General features: G+C 45.6%; 2 protein-coding genes across 2 annotated transcripts in view; one reads left to right on the top strand and one right to left on the bottom strand.

Annotated features, from left to right (window-relative positions):
* Window positions 1-3,521, bottom strand: part of LOC142560549 (cytochrome P450 3A31-like) — a 42,359-nt gene extending 38,838 nt beyond the window's left edge. The window contains exon 1 of the mRNA XM_075672736.1: window positions 3,214-3,521. Coding sequence (XP_075528851.1) covers window positions 3,214-3,266 — 53 coding nt within the window. The 5' untranslated portion in view covers window positions 3,267-3,521. The remainder of the gene's footprint in view (window positions 1-3,213) is intronic.
* Window positions 1-20,147, top strand: part of LOC142559241 (solute carrier family 2, facilitated glucose transporter member 8-like) — a 68,175-nt gene that overhangs the window by 35,845 nt on the left and 12,183 nt on the right. The gene's annotated exons all lie outside the window — the stretch shown is intronic.

The raw sequence follows: 20,147 nt of genomic DNA, 5'->3' as shown, positions 1-20,147 counted from the left end.
ACGGCAGTTTCAGGGAAGCCGCAATTTCCTCGTGCGGCATACTTCCAGCTGCAAAGTTAGTGATGTAGTCAAACTTCGGAAGTGTGTGCGCGTTACTATTATGTCGCTGTCGCAGCAAGGAAAATATACATTCTGCCTTCCGTTGCTCTTTGAAATTGAATCACATCTCGGATGTTGTATTTCCCGAACATTGCGGCGGACGTTTCGACACCGTAACGGTGACTGTAGAGCGCATGGGAAACTTTTTTCTCCTGCGCTGAGCTTATTGTGCTGTTGAAAGATTGTAGTATTCCGATGCCCTAGCCCTCTAACGAAGAAACGACTCCGGATCGCCATCGCAAGATAAGTTGTTCAAGCGTTCATGTGCATGTAGTGTTCAATGTCTGCAGGAGACTGCAAGCGCCAAATCATCAATATCATGCTTTCCGAGCGAGGTTTCTTTTTTGTGTGTGTGTCACCTTTTTTACATAAACCACACAAATGCGATTCTACTAGTCATCTTTGCCCTGCCTTTGTCGCAACAATCAACATGTATAGGGTTACTGGTATTTCGAGCCGGCAATCAGAAACCAGTGCCTGTCTTCGTAATCCGTGTTTCCTCATCCGCTGGCTTAGTGCTGCTGGCGATATAGGGCATTTACTGAACCCTAGAGAACTGGTGCAGCATTACGAAAGGGGTGCTCAAGAACTGCCGAAACTGTCACTGTTTCTTACATATAAGCAGATCATACTCTGGTGGCACTATGCGCCCTTTGGACGCTACTTTATCAAATGCGCCCTATGCATTATATATCCGCCTTCTCCTCAGAAACCGCCACCGGATATTGTATCAGATCTGATTACTACGACAAATACACTGTGATGTGGCGCCACATAGATGAAAAGTAAGGCACGCTTTAAGTACAAACCAATTATTGAAAGAAGTCGCCTACATTACCAAAGAGGGAATAGTGCGCAAAGTACAAACGATTGTCGTGTTGTTCATAAATTCAAGGAAGCGGCTCGTAACATCTAACCTGTACTCTGGGCGGAGTTCCTTCTTGGCGCCGATTAAAAACACAAGGAGTTGGTGTAAAAGTAGGGTTTCAACCGCGATATGCACACGACGTCCGAAGGTGCCAAAGTAGACGGTGAAGTACCGTGGTAGACGGTACACGGTAAGTAGACGGTAAAATACTGTGGCGGGGTTTTGATCCCGCTCCTTCAGGTTTTGTCGTGCGAAACTGTACGCACGACGTCGCCATGGCGGGTGGTGGTCAAACGGATGAGAAACCGGCGTTGTCTGGAAACAATGAATAGTGCGCGAAATTGAGGTATGGCAAAGCGCTGTACGAGTCGCGATGATCGTTATAAACGTACGTCGACGGCATATCGGTCAATGTGTGGTTGAGCCTTTCTGCGAGCCCGTTGATCTGCTGGTGCGAGGATGTAGTGAGTTTTACTCCGCAGAAGTGTAGCGAAGAAGGTCGTCAAGACAATTTTTGACAGAAAATGGCGGCCTCGGCTCTTGAGAAATATCCTAGGGTCACCACGATGAAGAATAACGTCATGAATCAGTAATTCAGTGACGTCATCTGCAACTTATCAGCAATGCTCGTGTTACGTCATGCCGTGTACCGTAGTCGGTTTCAATGGCTACCCAACCTGAGCTGGACAGAGAATAGGCCAAGGAGGTCAAGACCGACGCTGTAAAATGACTTTGTGCATGCGCCAATTGGCAGCAGAAGGCCTTCAGACTATAGAGAGTGCCGTTTAAGTCGCTGACAGAGGTCGTGCACAGTAACGTAACGAAAAACAGAGTGGTAAAGAACGGGTCAGAAAAATCGGTCCCACACGCGGTCACATGTGCGGATTACTCAGAGGTGGCCACTGGTTTATGCAACGCGAAGATATTTGAGAACAGTAGAACGAACATTCTTCAGGCAGACAACCAGAAGCTCCAGGCCGTCAAGTGTGGTACTGCGGCGGTTGAAGAATGTTGTCGTGAAACTCAAACAAACGAAGCGATCGGTCGGGTTGACGAGGCTTGGGGTGGCTGGTGACACATTTTAAGCGACGTCGATTTTCTCTTCCGCGCGTGTGTTGACTGGATCAGATATAGCGTCACCGAGTCTTCAGTATCACGCTCGGCAAGTGTACGGCGGGCCAGCAGGGAAGCGAGATGAGCCGTCAACCTCTTGAAGCATCGGGCCAAATTTGTAGAGAACCTCAAAGCTTCACTCGAGCAGCCCTGATGCCCGGCGATAAAGCCTTTTCGCAGTATCTCTGACTGACGAGAGTCAGCAGAGCTCCTCGTGGTCCTCGATGCTAGAAAACGTGCGGCAACTACAAATTAGGTTCCCGAAAAAAAAAAGAGAATCGTAACAAACACGTAAAGCGTCGCCGTAGCTCTCCACAACAATCAACTACAAATCTAATCGCCAGGTATCGCATTCATAGTACGGAACGACGCGCAGAGAGAAACAGGCAAGAAGGCATACCAGGTATTTTCTTAGCTGCATGAATTTTGTTAATCGTTTGTGGCAGACAGCACCATTCTAAACTTTGAACTAAATTACTCAATGAAGCAAAGCTTACTTCTGCAAGCAATGAAATCGCATAATCGCCTAATTATAAAGAAAGAACTAAATTCATTTTCATTTTTTTTACTTTACAGCACAATATAAGAATTACGGAGTGTGACCGGCAAGCTCGCAAGGCATGCCCACTTAAATTCTCAAGGTGACATCAGTCTCGACATACTAATTTTCAAAGAGTGCGACAAAATAAATTGTCGTTCCAGTCACTTTTGTGCGTCACCGAATCAAGCAGAGTTTTCTTGAAGAAGGTAAGTCGAACAGGAAATTTTTGCCACTAGTATTACGGCGCACATCTCATAGCCGGTGCAATCCTCAAAAGTCCTTCCAAATTGATATTCCTTGCAACATCACTAGTTACAATTAGTGATGTGCAGCATGCGCTGTAAATAAAGTAGAAAGAAAATGATTCGCGAAATATGCATAATTATTCAATTACGCATGTCATTGCTCTTGGAAGTGATGTAAGCTTAACCGAATAAAATAGTTGAAATGTCAGAAGTGTGCTATCTACCTCAGGTAATTTTTAAAAACTTGGTGCAGCCAAGAACAAACACCTTCTCTACGGCGATGCTTCCGTAAAGACGCGCGGCAATACCGCGGAATCAGGAACGTACTCGGGTCATAAACCACTTACCAGCAACAGAATGCCACGATCACGCACAGCAGGCCTGTCCACAGTGGACCCATGAGCAAGACGATCGAGCTTTGCCTACAACGCGAACACTGCCTCTTCGATTCCTCTACAAAGGAAGTTCCACTCGGCGCACGATGACTTTTTATTACTTATTTTTTCTCTTCGTCCCAACGCAGCGCTCTAGAGTTAAACGTTGCCTGGCGACTTGCACGTTGACAAACGCCGCAGTGTGTTCAGCCTACCGGTGCCTACCAGCCTGCAAGCACCAGGGCTACTGCGCCTGGTGGCCTCTCGTATGCCGACGACGTTCTGCCGTTATTAACACGCTAGCAAATGCAGTGGGGGGGCGCTGTCAGCATTACACGAAGGACACAGGTTGCGGGTTTCTATATTTTTTTTTCTTGATTTGCTTGTCGTACCGTTGCAGCCAGTGCAGATCTCAGTGCATCTTCTGCTGCTTGCTCGCTGTTTCCGGTTGCCTGCCCTTGAACAGCATTTGCTTCCAGGTGTTCTACCTCGGCCGAAAGCACCGACGATGCCACAACGCGCGTTTCCGGCGGGACAATCGAAACAAAAATCGTAAAACGAAACAAGTGTTGTGCTCAGAAACGCAAGCCCCATTATTTTATATAGCACACACTTCTTCTTTCCCCCTTGATTTGTGATAAGGACCGAAATGACTATTTCGATATTTTATTACCTGAGGATTTTAGAGCAGCTGTGTACGGCTTCTCTATACAGGCTGCTGGAGTTCTTTTGGTGCTTCCCGTGATAAAATGGCAGGAAGCACGCTCGGGCACGGGCACGTCATCAGTGCTGAAGAATCAAAGTTTAGGATATTGAACACTTGCCTCGTTTCCTCTCTTTTTTCTTCTTCAGTCTTTATTATAGCGGCATGCGTTCTAATATTGGTTGCCTTTCTTTCTTTTCCGTTTCTATTGCCCATTTCTCTCTTTATGCATTCTTGTGCAACTTGTGAGAAATAACTACCTTTTTTGAAGTGACCAGACCGTGGTTCTCGCGCTAGTACAAGGACCCGCTGTGCTAGCTAGCATGTATGTTTGGCCAGTATCTCTATTCGGCTTGTGCACTCCTCCGTAATCAGCTACGTCACCTACGTTGCTGCATTCCCCAACTGGATTCAGTGTGGAAAGAATAAAATCAACGCTCTGATGCGCCGAGCTTACAAGGCGGCGCTCGGACTATTCGAGCGTACGAGCACCAACAAGCTCCTGAGCCTGGGGGTACACAGTACCCTCGAGGAAATTGCGGAAGCGCAACGGACCGCCCTGCTGGAGCGGCTCTCTATGACCGAAGCCGACAGGCGCATATTTCACTACTTGAGCTTCACGCCCGGGGCGAAGAAAGTGAGCAGCGACGTTCCTGTATTATGAGAACAAAGAAAAACTGCGCAAAAAAAGAACAAGACAGAGAAAGAACCACACGACACAGGCGCAGACTAACAACTGGTTTAATGCTCCAACGCCACCTTCCCACAAACAACAGAACGCATGCGCACCAACCGCAAAGACCAATACCGCTATCATGTAGCCAAGCCTAGAAACGCCAACTCCTTGTGGTACAAATGTATGGAAGCCTCGCTAACACATTTATCCGGTCCTAATCTCGCGATTTCTAAAGCTTCGATTACTTCACGCTCTTTCTTATCACTTGCGCGTCCGACAATCTTAGTCCTGCCGAAAAGTGGAGTACAACCATTGCCGTCATGCCTGCAGGTCTTGCAATACTTCGGAAGATGCTGTCCTCTAGAATCATCTAGTGAATTGGCATGTTCTAATAATCTAATATTAATGCAGCGGCCTGTTTGTCCAACGTACACGTTTCCACAACTCAGCGGAATCTCATAGATGACATTCGCTCTACAAGGCACAAACTTGTTCCTGCGGTTAGTGCTGCACTCGATTTTTCTTTTTTCTATCAGGTCTAGCTAAATTGCACTGACTGGACAGCTTACAAGGTGCCGAAAAGAGAACCTGTATGCCGAATTTACCCGCGACCCTCTTCAGGTCATGCGAGACCCTGTGGACATAGGGCATAACTGTGTATATAAACAGAATCCTGTGTATATAAACAAATCCTGTGTATCACGGAAGGCTACGCCATGGCCGATCCCTCAGTAGTTATGTAGCCTCATAGGTCATTGGATGGCTGCGCGCGCTGATATGAACTCGTATCGCTAGCGGCCATTGACACGCAATCGTTTCGTAGCAACGCTAGCGAGGCGGGAGTGCAAACATTTAGCGGAACCGCGGCGCCGCTTCCACTTCGTTCCCGACATCGTCAGTTCCCCGGTGTCCGGTCGCGAAGTGCGCAATTGCTGTCGGAGCCGAACGTGCCTCCCCTCCCTCCCTCTCACCCCCCCAAGGTCTTTCGCGCGACGCAATACGGCGCGTTTGTTCCCCGCCGTCCTTCCTCGTACGCGCTATATTAAGCCGTGATTGTCTGCTCCCGTCGCTTTCTTTCACTCGCACACGAGCATACGGCGCCCGGCGACGGTGTTATCGCCGCTGGACTTTATGCAGAACATCACGGCGACGGCGACGGCAAAAATGCGCATGCAGTGCCCATGTATCTGTTATCGCAATAAATAACCTGAACCATGTTATTGCTGATAAGGTGCTCGTGATAGCAATGCGTAGCATGTAGTGTTCCCCGCATACGTCTCCCGCTAAAGATTACTGTTACGCCAGCTGCCGAGGCGACCCCAGCTTCACAGCCCAGCGACGTGGGGTGTGACGTGCCGTAGCATTTTGTACATAAAACCACCCTATAGCAACTGATTTCAATGCTGTTGCTGCAGCGCTATGGGCAGCGGCGTGCTGTCAAAATGATAACACCCATTCTTACCATTACTCGAAAGCCATAAAGCATTCCATACCACCCTCAGAAGTTGTAAGGGTGGTTTTCAATAGCTTCGCTGGACATCCGCTTCCGCAGGACCGGGATGGCGAGTTTTTTTTTTTTTTTAATCGTAATTCGAGAGCTACCAGTGAAGACTGTGCCCGCCGCCACACTTTTGCATTTGAAAACTCTGCATTCAATCATTTAATGACTCATTTCATGTATTTCATTTCATTTCAGTAACAACACTGATTACTTATACAGCGCAGAATAATATGATTTTGCGTATCGCAACGACATAAATATGGCAAGTGGCCGAACGATCGACTTTTCTGCTGTTTGATTTCCGGCGCAGAAAGAAAACTCGCGGTGCGCCCCCTACTATTCCACATTTGACTTGGCTATTATGGAAAGAGAAGATGCTCGGGAACGTAAGTCCGGCATGCTTGGTGAGGGCGCAGCGTTGACTCGCATGCTTATCGAATTTCAAGATACCGTGATATTCTATACCAGCGGTGGCACCTACCGGTGTGTTGTTGCCGCACATGGCGGTAACATGGCAGTCATTGCTGACCATCTCTTCCCTGTCAGTCCCTCAATTGGCTGTCCAGCGCATGCGGTAGAGCTTGTTGTGCTCCCTTTACGTAAATGTGGGCATGGCGAACGATGCTAAATACGCGCACTCCTTCTGCAGCTGAGGCTGATGAAGCTCGCGATCATTCTCCTCCCCCATTCAAATCTTTGTCGCAGTTTTGGCAGCTCACGCTAGAGGAAGTCTTACCTCTGTTTTGCCTCATTTTAAGTAAAAAAGTACTAAGCGATTCCCCACCTCTCGTTCGAACGTTGCTGGAGCGGCAAGCGGCGGCTTCTGTAGACTTGCTTTCGTTTCGTACGGTGTTTAGTGACCGCGGGTCTTGCTGTTCTTTGGTGTGCAGAATGTTTCACGTAAATTAAGATTAAATTATATTATAAAATTTTACATACCAAAGCCACGATCTAATTATGAGGCACGCCTTAGTTGGGGACTCCAGAATAATTTTGACAACCTGGGGTTTTTTAACGTGCACCTAAATATAAGTACACGAAGGTTTTTGCATATCGCCCTCATCACAATGCGGCCGTCGTGGCCGGAATTTGATCAGGCGACCTCGTACTTAGCAGCGCAACACCAAAGCCGCTACGCAACCAGGGTGGGTTTCCCGTTAGGCGTATACAACCTTGTATGAGCGTTGTCCTGTGTTTGACATATTCGGGAAGACAGCTAGTCTGGTAAAGTTGGCCTAGGAAACTTCACTATAGAATGCAATTCCTGAAGTCAAACAGAAGGCGTGAAGGAGCAGCCTGCCCTTCGCATGAGCTGCACCACGCTCATGAAAAGAATGATGTATGATTTGCTCGCACGTGGAACGCAAAAGCCGTATAAGCCAGACCAGGTTGCGGGACTTGTGGAAAACAAACGTTTCCTCGAAGCGGCACCATGTAGCGGGTTTTCCGGGTTTCGTCTTTTCCAACTAAACTATCCAGGTTGTGGAACTTGTGGAGAACAAACATTTCCTCGAAGCGGCACCATGTAGCGGGTTTTCCGGGTTTCGTTTTTTCCAACTAAACTATCATGTTTAATTGTTGGCACAGGGCTTTCACATTTGAGTGAGCTGCAGTGAAATGTGTGTTTTCACGCTTCACAGTTGGGATTAGACCTCGACGCACGAGCGCTTTCAATCGCCACCATGAAGACGCAGCGTCTAACGGAGGCTTGGATGGACAGCATATTCTTTTTCTACAGACATGTTAGCATTGGATGTGTAAAAGAGGAGCATCTCGAGGTAATCGTAAAAAATGTTAACCGAGTGGCTTATCGAGTTACCGCAGGATAAAATCGCACTGATAATGATCCCCATGAGTATGCTGGAACAGTGAATGGGAACACCGGTATCAGCCCGATGGGCTGTCGTATTTTTTTATTGCATTTAGCTTTCTCAAGGTAATTCATGCACCTTCCGTTATCTATCCATGTCCGTGCCTGTCTCTAACCGTTTTCCCGCCCAGTGACCACTAAGTTTTCTATGCCGTTTTGGGCCACTAAGTACGCAATGTTATCGCGATGGCTTTAACGTCATCAGTCTAACTTCGTCATCCGTTTCTCGCCATGCCGTCATATCGTTACGCCATCGTAGTCATATTGTCGTCCTGGCATCGTAGTCCCGCCGCCTTGTTCGCCCCATCGACGTCATTCCTTCTTTGTGATTTTACCGTAAGCATGTCGCCATTCAACCTTAAATGTGCATCCGCTGTCATGCCATCATCGTAATCTCGTTGCCACAGTCGTCGTGCAATTGTGGTTGCACCGTCATCGTGATGCCGCCTTGGTCGTCCCGCGGTCGTCATTCCAGTTTGATTATCTGATACTCGTCACACTGTCATTCGCGCGCCATTGTCATCGTCAGGCCATCTTCGCCATTCCATTGCCTTAGTGCCGTCGGCGTCTCGCTGTCATCGTTATGACATCATCATCTTTTCAGACTCGTCATCCAGGTGCCATGCCGTCGTCGTCATGCCGACTTTGCCGTTCCTTCGACGTTATTTCTCCTTCGCCATTCCTTCGTCGTGATCATGCTGTCTTCCCGTACAAAAATGACTGTTGATTAACCATTGATATAATGTTGGGCAATTGTTGAAACAACGGACTTAACAAATTTTCAAGAGCAATTGAGTTCACTCAACCCTTGCACAACAATATTACCGTTGAGTGTTCTCAATAAACAATTTATTGGGTAATTTGTGTTGATTTTTCTAGTTATTTCTTTGTTGTGTGGCAGTTGAGTCCAGTATACAATAATTAAGACTCGCATATGAAGACATTCCAAACATTTCTAGCGATGTGTTCCAACCTCATTCATGTCACATTGCCGGAGGTAGGTTCTTCTTTCGCCTCGCTTTCATTAAAAGAAAATAATGTGTGACTGAGGGGTGGAATCGAACGTCGGCCGTCGAACCCGGTACTCTAACCAATAGGCCACGAGCGCGCGCATACTCCTCTCATTCGAAAGCCAGTAAGCTCTGAAATGCTTGGCGCGTGCGCCGCGTGCCACTTCCTGGTGCTGTCGCTATAGCTGGCGCTTTGAAGCGCCTATCTCCGGGACCGCCCCACTTTTATAGCCATTTTCGCTACGTAAAAACTGCAGCGTTAGACTAGATTCATGAACGCCCAAGTTCATAACGATTTACTTCTTCGCCGGTGTACAAATGCCACCGTCGTTTTAACATACACTAGATGACATAATCATTGGTACGATCCGAAATGAGCACGTTTCGGGGAGCAAAAGAATGCGAAATTCACTTGCAAGTACGGTGACTACGCGCACTTGGAGTTCCCCGAAAGTAGACACGGCGGCAGCGCGGCCGGCGATAAGACAGTTGCCGACGGGCGACGACGCTACCTTCGAGCATTGGACGCGCTGTGGTAACCGTAGGATGCAAGCGCGCACACTCTACAAACATACACGGGTGAGGTCTTCGAATTTCCTGCGACGTACCCTCTGTCCGTAAAGCAAATACAGTTTTTTTTATCCAATATCCGTGGTACTAGAGATCAAAGAACGAATGCGCTTTGAGATTGCAGCGCGCAGCCGCTATAACCATCGACTTCAAAGAGCTTCAGATTCAGCAACGGCCGCCACAGTATCACAGCTAATCGCTGTATCTCCGGCTTCTCCCGTCTCTCGCCTTGCAAGAAGCACGCAATTTATTCGAGCCTTTATTTATTTATTTATTTATCCGAATTGTCGTCCTCTCATCCCTCAAGCCTGCAGGTCTCGTATGTTAAGTCAAGAACACCAAAGGGAAATGAAAGAAATACAAGTAACGGACTCTTATCATACCTTACTTGTCACCTCGTCATCTGCAAAGGCGCTACAAACTATTTTAGAAGATTTATGTTTGTAAACATAGCAAAACTAGTAGTAATTTTTATTTCTAGGTGGCCCGACAATAGTCAAGGTAGCGTTCGGGTGTGTATGTGCGCGCGAAAGCGGGTGCAACCGAGCTTCGTTTTGCGCACTCTTTTGCAACAGTACGAACGGTTACCGCTAGTTTCGTAGTCCCATTTTTTGGTCGTAGTATTTGTTGTTTACGCTACAAATTAGGTTGTTCTTAAAAATTTATGAAGGTTAGTTGATGAAAAATTATTGCTAATTAATTGGCGGTTTCTAAGTGCCGTTATTTTGTGTTTGAAAGGTTTTTATAACGGAATACGATAGTGAAGCTGTGAACGGCTTTCGGACTCAGTTATTCGGTTGCAGTTGTGCGGTCGTTCACGCCTCGTGCTTTTTGATGAAAGTATTTTGTTCTTTTCGCACATCATGACGCACATTTTAGTGAAATGCTTTAACGACGATAAGTGGGACGTTTATCCGTCGAAGTGGTTGGCTCACCCAGCTACTAGCCTTCGACTGATGTGCGAGCCTGGTTGTTTTGATGAGTTGCGCGGCAGAGGTCATGATGACTGTTGGAGAGAAGGCATCCCGAAACAGTCGTAGCCGCACTTCCGAAGATAGGTAAGTAATCTCGTTTTCTTGGGCACGTAGCCTTTTTTTTCTGTTTTGACATTGACGAGCGTGAGATGTTAAGCCCACTGTTCACTTTCTTCAACCAAACCGCATGCCCCGGAGCAAATGCACGCGATACTAACTCTCGCTGCCGCCATAACTTCGTTTGAAACAATGGTAGGCGAAGAGGCAGCGGCGCTCCATGTGCGTAAAATTGCATTGCTTCATTTGTTCCTGTCTAATAACGTTTCCTTCAGTTGTATGAGAGAACACAATTGGAACATAAGGATCCGCTCCTCTACACAGTGATAATTTTGTACAGTGGCCACGTCATCTTTCATGGGGGCTCACGTGGGCAGTCTAAGCGCTTGTTATCGCCTTCCGATACGTGAGAAGCGTGCTGCCTTTCAAGGTATTTAGGCAGGTACTACGAGCTTAGGAGAACCGCGAGAAATAATTGTGCAGCAGGTGTGCAACTGTACCACACTCGTACCGGAAGGCAGTGTTGCACTTCACGCTTACGCATTTCGTAACTATGGCGGCCGCCGTAGCAATTTGGGGCTCGACGTCGTGGATACGATCCCTGCAGCGGCCGCATTCCAAAGGAGCGGAATGCAAAAACGCTCGTGCATTGTGCATTGTATGCACGTAAAAATTTCCAGGAAGTCAAAATTAATACGGAGTCCCCAGCTACGACGTGCCTCATAATCAGATCGTTGGTTTGGCACGTGGAACATCAGAATTATTTTTTTCCGTAGTGGCTCATCGTATACCATACGGTTAGTGTGATCACCTTTTGTGCCGTAGCGGTTAAGCGCGCCTCGATTTAGGTTGCGTATAATGATGCGGCGCACCGCGAAATATATTTCGCCGATTTGGGATTTGCGGGGAACGGCCAACCGATTAGTCATAGCTTCCGCGCGGTGACTGTACACGGATACACAGCGCAAATGAACAGAGGTGTGGTGACGACGTCGGCAAAGAACACAGCCGCCGACGGGCTCACCTTATCGCCTATCACCGCCAAAACTACCGCAGTAAGCATCTTTATCTAGCGCGGCGTGTTGCCGTTGAAGGCGTACTGTACAATTTTAATAGGTGATAACTGAAACATGCCCCCGCTCTCTCTGCCTCTTTGAGTTGGACCGATCCGAATGTGCGTTGCTTCCAGAAGCGAAAGGAACGCTTGTTTTTCTGCGTTGTGAAATATCACAGCATTTGTTTTAGCTAACATTTACCGTAGCAACCCATTTCTTCCTTTTCTCTACGGCACTGGTAAAGAGTCACAAATTTTTACTTGTCAGTATAGTGTGTACTTCTATTTCGTGCGTAGTTATGTGCAGTGTGCGGCAGATTCTTAATCTGCGTAATCTCATTTTCTGTCCACATTCTCACAGTTTACTCATGCAGCAAATGCCCATATGCTAAAGTGTTCTACGTCAACAGCAGCTTGGCGTCGTGCAAGAGACACCCGTTGATATGTGGCTGATTCACTAGCAAGCTCGCATCTCTTGTTGCCACTCTCCATCAAGTGGGATTTTCAACTATTTTTTGTGCTGCTCTGTGGTGTACTAGCTGCCGCATGGACGCTGTGAAGGCTTACTTTCGATTTGCTCTTGCGTTTAGTACTGAAGGATGGGCTACCTTTTGAGGGGAGGCATTTACTTTTGTTTGTGAGAATGTTTACCAACCTAACCAAGTGGTACGTGCGTACTCTAAACAGCAGCACGAACGGAGGCGGACGACGGACGACGAAATAGGTAGTAGCACACACAAGCGCAAGCTCTACTAAATGTTGACTTTTAATGACAGAGATATTAAACACACTGGTCAACTTAACAAAGGTAAAAATCCGTACATGCGTGGCAGAAACAGCCACGTGCGACAAGAAAAAAATATGAAAAAGCTATGTCATGTCGAATACACGCGCGTGAAAAACGGAACTATTGGACAAATCTTTCGAAAAAGCGAAAGGTTTGTCCGATAAGTGATACTACCCAACGAGAAATACTCTTTTGAGAACTGCAACTTTTTCCCACTTAGGGCAACAGATAACTTGGTTATGCATTTGTTTCGTTTATGATCAATAAAGATTGCTTCTAGAACTCCTCTGGTGTTGCGGTATAGAGCAGAAAGAACGATTGCTTCATCACAAAGACCAGAACACAAGAGGACTTATGGAAGCATTATTTATTGATCACAAAGAAATATTCATAAGCAAGATTTCTGTGACCCTTGGTGGGAAAGAGTTGCTGCAGTACTTCTCGTTAATACCACTTACAGGACAAAGCTTTCAGTTTTCATGTTTTTGTTAGTTTTTGACGCACATGTTTATTCTACAGGACGTATTTCGGTCCTTTCTTGATGTGCAGGGCTGTTTCTGCTGTGCATCCATGGCTTTTTCTTTGTGAAGTTGGCCAGTGTGTTTAAGATATTTGTCTTCACAAATAAACTTCTAGTCGAGTCAGCGTTCATGTGCGTTCTTGCCTTAATTCATCCTTCTCGTCTCTGTTTGGGTGGTTGTCAAATATAAATGTGCACCGAATTGGCGAAGTGTTCAAAGAATTGATACTTGAAGGTATTTGCGCTGTTTATTTCAGGAAGAACGCTATAGGGTGTTCTCTTTGTTTTTAAAACTGAGTACATTTTTCTAGTTCAACTTCAAGGAGTCCCCTGAGGAAGCCAATAATAGTGATAGTAACTTCCTTTGTGTGTAAGATTAATAAATTTCATCCATTCAAGGCATGACATGGCACATGCCTGATTGTAGGTTGCAAGCATTCGTAGGAAGATCTACTTCTCGGTTCTCATGACGCTTTCTTGTACTGTGCTGCTATCTCCAGGCACATGAACCTTTTTATGCTCCAAGTGCATACGTTCCTTTTCCATATGTTGGAGCGAAAACTGTGAGCTTAAATATGTGTATATATCACTTGTATTTTTTTTCAACACGGGTGCTGTAGCTGCCTTCGTCTTTCGTTACTGCTTTGTCCCAATTTTTATGCAACCTTTATGTATTTTATGCAGCAAAAGTCTGGTGCTATTTTAATAACATTTTACCTTCGAAAGGGAGGTAATTGGTGTTGCGTATATGCATTGATTTGCGTTTTTCACTGTCTCACCAATGTGGCTGTCGAGTCATTGGAACATTTTCTCATCCTTTATGACTATTTCTGGGGTACTTGATACTGAAAGTGCAGGTGACCATTTATTTGGCTGTTTGGAATTGTGTTAGCCGTGTGTTACTACCAATTTTCTGTGCTAAAGAATTATTTTTTCTATTATCGTTCAAGGTATTAGCCTTGCCTTATCTCTTTATTGACTGAGGTACCGATTAGTTGCTGGGCATAGGGAAAAAGGCCCCGAAAAGTGCTCTAATTAGCTTTGTGCAAGTCCAGAAAAATTACCTGAAAATGAGCTCACTAAATTGAGGAAATGCCACCAACAAACTCTTCTGTACGCTAAATTAACATAATCAAATGGTGTACTGTTTGTTCTTGACTTGTGCCAAGAATAAGCTGCATTCATTACACAAAAATTTTACAAGTTTATTTTTGAAGAAAGCAAACCTGGCTCGTGAGAAACATGATTCAGGTGTTCACCATGCCCGATAACTTTCTAAATGATGTCTCGTCGATTAATAGATGTTGAGTGATGTTATTTTATAAAATAATTGGGCAACATGAAAATATATGTATCTCGAAGACAAAGCTCAGGCAAGTCTACTTTGGTGCTTCATTAAATTTTAATCTCGGTGAAAGACGTGTGCTAAAGCTTGTATATATTTACGTGAAGTCATTTGTTTCAAGTCTGTTATTTTGCCTTCTCACAGTCAGACATAGATCTTCCTGTGATGTTTTAGTGTGCGAAACATTTTAATTTAACATATTCAGAGGTCTTTTGTGTATTCACACGCAAGCAGCTAAAATGTTCATGTGTTCAAAGTTGCTTGTTACAAGGGTATGCTTAAGCCCTGCCTTTTGAGTCGCTTTGCCTTCTAGTCATCAACTTAAGGCAAAAGTGACCACAATGATCGTTTTGATTGAATTCATATGTATAGGTTTTTTTTCAGATGCATTTACACTGCTAGAGTGCTGTAGGTACTAGCCTATGTCTCCAGGTTCGATGTAGTGGTGCCTTGTGTACTGTAATAGTGTTTCACGTGCACGCATCTTTAGTGTAAATAAAGGTACTTCAAGTTGGTCAGTCTCTCCTTTGATTTTGTTTGTGTCTGGGAAAGTTATGAGCAGGCACCGGGGCATGTAAGTGTGAACAGCAAAGCAATTTCAATATATGAATAAAATCCACTAGCCCACCGAAATGTCGACTAGCCCACCGAAACGTCAATCATATTTCAATGGCGACTTCTGAAATGTCAATGTTATCTCAACTCTGCCACAATGCGCTTTTCAGTGCTGTGGCAATAATAACTCAACAACAGGTCAACAGAACTACCACAACGTCAGTTCAGCGCAGGATCAATGGTAACTCAACAACCATTCAACAAAACGAACACAACGGGCCGTCTAAGCACAATGGACTTTCAATTTTAACTTAACAATTATTCAACATTGAGGCACCCAATGATGTTTCAATTAAATTTGAGTGGCCAATATTCAAGAGTCCTCAACACTCAACCAAACAATTCTCCAACAAGCTCTCAATAATTCCTCAATAAAAAACTCAACATTGAACAAAGATATTTCGATGCCTTCTCAATAATTTTTTTGTACGGGTTGGCTGTGACCGACTCTGCCGAGCAACTGTCTTAGCAAAGTGAGCTGATCCCGGATACAGTGTATGTCGCATATAGTCGAAGCAATGGAAACCTCACAACGACCACTAGAGATTCTAAATAAAGGTGTATTCAGCAATACGGTGAGCCGCTACATTGCTTGAATGCTAATCGCATTGACGTCAACAGTCATCGTGCGATGGGTTCCGCGATAATTTCTTTTTCGTGCAGAGCAATTTGTTTGTTTTACAGCGAAGCTATTAGGCCATTTTTGTGCGGCGAAGGCTGTCATGTGTCTGACAATCTGCAACCCAATTTGCGTAGGAGTACAATTTTTTTAATGGGACGCATTCTTTGCTTCACAATAAAGAAAATCTGTGAGCCACGTTGGAATCGAACCTCTGCTGTCGATTTTAGCACGCCGGTGCTCTAACCATTAGACCACTGTACTTCAAAGACAGCCTTTCAGATCGATTTACCCAAACAAGGAGACGGAATAAAACATCCTTAAGCATTTACCACGTGCAAGTCAGCGCGCTGAGTCACCTGGTGCATTTTATGGCAATATCACTTATCTAAACACTCCATGCGAACTTTCGCTGACGTCAATATCTACACAAAAAGAAAATAATAATTACTTACATTATTTAACGTTTTCCGAACGACTTCACTCACGCTAACTGTGCGCGTTCCCTCGAGTCAAAATTCAAACGCCAGGAGGCGAAATATACCTAGGCGCGTTTCTCGTTGACATCGCACAGACTGATGAACGGAAGCAGCTGTATTCGAAGGCCTCAGGTTAGACAGCTTTGCTCTATTGAACCAATTGTAACGCAGCTATGCATACTCTGCCAGAATATGCCGTCTTTTTCCCCCCCACCATGGTGGTACCTGTCGGGGGGGGTTTGTGCTGCGAAGCACGGCATTCCCTCAAATCGTGCCAACATTGCTGCGCGTGGCAATTGTCGGTAAAGCTCCTGTGAAGCGCTAATCGCACTGAAGCAAGGCGGGTCCGCGTTGCTGCGGGATTCATAAGCAGGAGTAACGTTCTGCAGCGGGTGCCCCGCACGTTGTAGCTCAACGCCAGGGGCACCCAGACGCGGCGCTGCGGAAACAGGAGGCCGAGGCTTAAGCGACAGCGCCGGCAAAGCCCAGCAGTTCAAAAGCGCGAGGTGAGCGAACATTGTGCCAGCTGCGAACATGCCCCAGCGCGGGGACGCGACCGCGACGCAAGGCGACAACGCCGTCGAGAGCCTGTAAAGTTCCAGCTGATGCCGTTCGCGGCCACTGTGAACTTTTCTGCCCATGTGTGTCTGCGCACGTCACGCTATGCGTGCCTACTTAGTGAACTTACGTTTACTGCCATCTATGCTGCTTCTAAAATTACGAGCCTTACGTGGTGCAGTATTCTAACATGTTGCGATGGCATTCGTTGCTTCACCCCGCCGGTGAAATTGCGATTCCTTTAAATTTGATAAATAAGATTGGCCCAACGGCCTGATACGAACAGAGCGCACCTGTCACAGAGGCCTGATACGGCAACAATTAGGCAACGGACGCTTTTCTCCCATGATGGTGTGCCTCATAATGTGATGGTATAGTTTTGACGTGTTAAACCCCAGATTTTATTTAAAGTAATCAGCAGGTCATCCCGCGTCCTAATGTTTGCTGATCGCGAAGGTAGTGCACTCTCTAAATATGTGCCGATGCCGAAGATAGTGCATAAAATATTGGTGTCCGACGCTCCTCCTACACCCTTCAAACGAGGAGTGACACGATGAAGTGCAGTGCACAGTGACTCCGCCAATTTCTCCCTCCCGACTCGCTCAGTAAGAAGGTCTTTAACCGATTTCAACTAGAGGCTGAACCGTCTTCCAGCATCTTTTTTCTTTTTTTGCTTGTAAAGTACAACAACTTGGCCTTTGTGCCTAAGTTCCTCGAACGGCAGGTCGCTAGGCAGTTTTGCGTGCATTCCCGGGCTTCTTTTGCACTAGGCAAAATGCTTTTTAGGTAGCGCGTATTGAGCAACGAAGCTGTGTCGGGAGTATTTCGTGTTTGTCTAGAATCTTCTCATTGACACTTTTCATCTAAATGTAATAATTGAGTTCATTTTAAGTAAGACTGATTACCTTATTAGGAGAAATGCAAAAAATTATTCGAATGTCCCCAAGCGACGGCAAAAAAAAATTACCCTGCTTCGACCCAGCTACGTAGTATTTGCCTATGTGTAAAGTTTGTCTCAATTTACATGAAACATCCTGTACACAACACCACCCAGTACCGCGTGGGGTATCACAGAAGGCCTTAACCAGCTCCGTAAGGCATTTTATAAAACTCCTGGCTCTCCCGTAATCGCGAGTAGAGGTAAGCATGAAATGGCAACCGACCAAGCAGATTGGTTGGAGATGACACTAGCCACAATCTTAAAATGGGTGCAGCGCATGTTCGCAACGGCACAACCAACCAGACCACACTGCACCGTGCCATATTTTGCACTGGTCCATATGGACGCTGCCCAGCTAGAAGAAAAGCGGCTGGAGGCGGTACTTCAGACAGCGAAAGACGCCAGGGAGACCGAGCGCATTGCCCAGCTAAAGAGGAAAAGCTCCTGAATGAGGCGCGCCGAAACGTCTCGGAAAATCGGCAACGTTGCTCCGCGATCTCGACGAAAGAGGTCACATGTTGGGCCATCACTGAGCAAAGGGCTGGCTTCACGGAGCGTTCGCTTTCGAAGTCTGGCTGCGTGACGTAATGCTCTCTCCTGACACTTTACTTCCTCCATGATGGCAAAGTTGCACATCAGACACTTCCGGCTCCACGCCACACAGCAGCTCGACGAGCGCCGTAGCTGCGCAGCAAATTACATTTCTCAGAATTGAAATGCAAGTTGATCCTGCGTGTATTGTATCCTGCATCTGCCTTTTGAACGTCCACCATTGGAAATGACAAATAAAACTTCATCGTACTAGAAGTTACAGCTTGAGTGACATTGTAGACAAACAATAGGAAGAACTCGGAAGAAATATTTTTATGACTGGTTTCAATAAATCAATCAATCAATCAACCAATCAATCATTTTAATATTATTATTAGGCATTATTACAATTACAAAGGAAATATAATACAGAAGGAGGTCTCTAAGTAAAAACTGTCAGGGGGCCTCCTGTTATAACATGTATAAAAATATAGAATATAGGATTAGCAGCGAAATGAAGAACAGCGTGAAACTACAATCGACATATTAGAGGTAATTAATGAAACATCTGGTAGTTGAAGATTACACAGAAATGAGCAAGAATTCTATGTTGAAATACTCACGAAAGTACGAACATTACAGTAACTGAACAGGAGTATAATGATTATGTAACAACAGTGTGCAATGCAACAACGCAACAACACTAATTAACAAACAACTAATAATCTGTCAGCACAATATGAGAAACACAATAAAACATAGGTACACAGTAAACAACGTATGCACACACAAACGTCTACACACACACACACACACACACACACATATATATATATATATATATATATATATATATATATATATATATATATATATGTATATATATATATATATATATATATATATACATTTGTATATTCATCACGCAAGGTATGTTGTTAGAAAGAACTGTTTTAGAAGCCGCCGTAAAACCAGTGTAGCGAAGAGCCCGCTTTAACATTTTATGGCAGTGAATTCCAAAACGACATTGCTGAAAAGAAGCGTGTCATTTTACTGTAGTTAGTTTTGCCTTTAGGAAGCAAGAGATTAATATATTCAGAAAACTGCGTGTTTTTTGTATTGAAAAGTTGCGTTGGTGTAAGTAACTCAGTTTGAATGTCACTGCTTCTACTTCTATACCAGACCTTGTTTGAGTTAAAATGGGCAGGTTAAGGGTAGAATTTCAAGACTGCGAGAAATGGGCACTGCTGACGCGGTGTATGAACTGTGGGTAATTATTCGTACCGCCCGGTTCTGAAGGGGAATCAGATGTGAGGTGAATGGGAGTAAGTAGCATATGCAGCGTGGTCATGTACGAAGGGTAGGGGAATCTCGTTTTGTTCTCGCAACTTGTCCGGATGTTTTCGTCTGAGTGCCCGGAGAACGGCTCTGGCTTTTGGCTCAAGGTCCGTTGAAGGTCTCCGACAACGAGAGCTAAAAGCGTTTCATGCTTAAAACGTACCCGTGCGGCATGTGGTGCACGCACGTGTTCTCAAAAAACTGTCAAAGCTCGTTCAATGTTAACGATGGTGCTGCTTTCAATGGCCCTGAAACCAACATTTACCGGGCAACTACGGCGATTTTTCGACCGTGTCAGGGTAATGCTGTATTTAGGTTCCAGAGATCTCTCTGTCACGCGTCTGATAGTAAAATTGTTCTGCAAATTCGAAAACAATTTTAATTTTACAAACAAGCGCCAAAACGAAACCGAAACCTGGCCTAGCAGCCGAGAAAACTTCTTCGTGGGAGGCCACAAGTGTCACATTACGGCATGCCGGTCTCGTCCGCTGAGCGAACGAAACCAGAGAAGAATAGACGCTCGGCTGATTCGTGACCGCAACGAGCCTTCGGGTGACAACCTCAGCTGCGCCAGTTCTTCAGGTATGTCAGATATTAACAGTTATGATTCCGATGAATTCCATAGCCACGAACCGTGCTTTGCATTCGACCTACCACCACGAGAGCCAGCGCTTGTGCGCTACATATCGTAACAACATCAAGACCAAGGGTAGCCCGAATCATTGATTTTATACGTGCTACTTCCTATATTAGGTGCTTT

The sequence above is a fragment of the Dermacentor variabilis genome, chromosome 10 (assembly GCF_050947875.1).
Source record: "Dermacentor variabilis isolate Ectoservices chromosome 10, ASM5094787v1, whole genome shotgun sequence".
Taxonomy (NCBI): Eukaryota; Metazoa; Arthropoda; class Arachnida; order Ixodida; family Ixodidae; genus Dermacentor; species Dermacentor variabilis.
The sequence above is the reverse complement of the archived record's forward strand: the minus strand, read 5'-3'. Positions and strand labels throughout refer to the sequence as shown.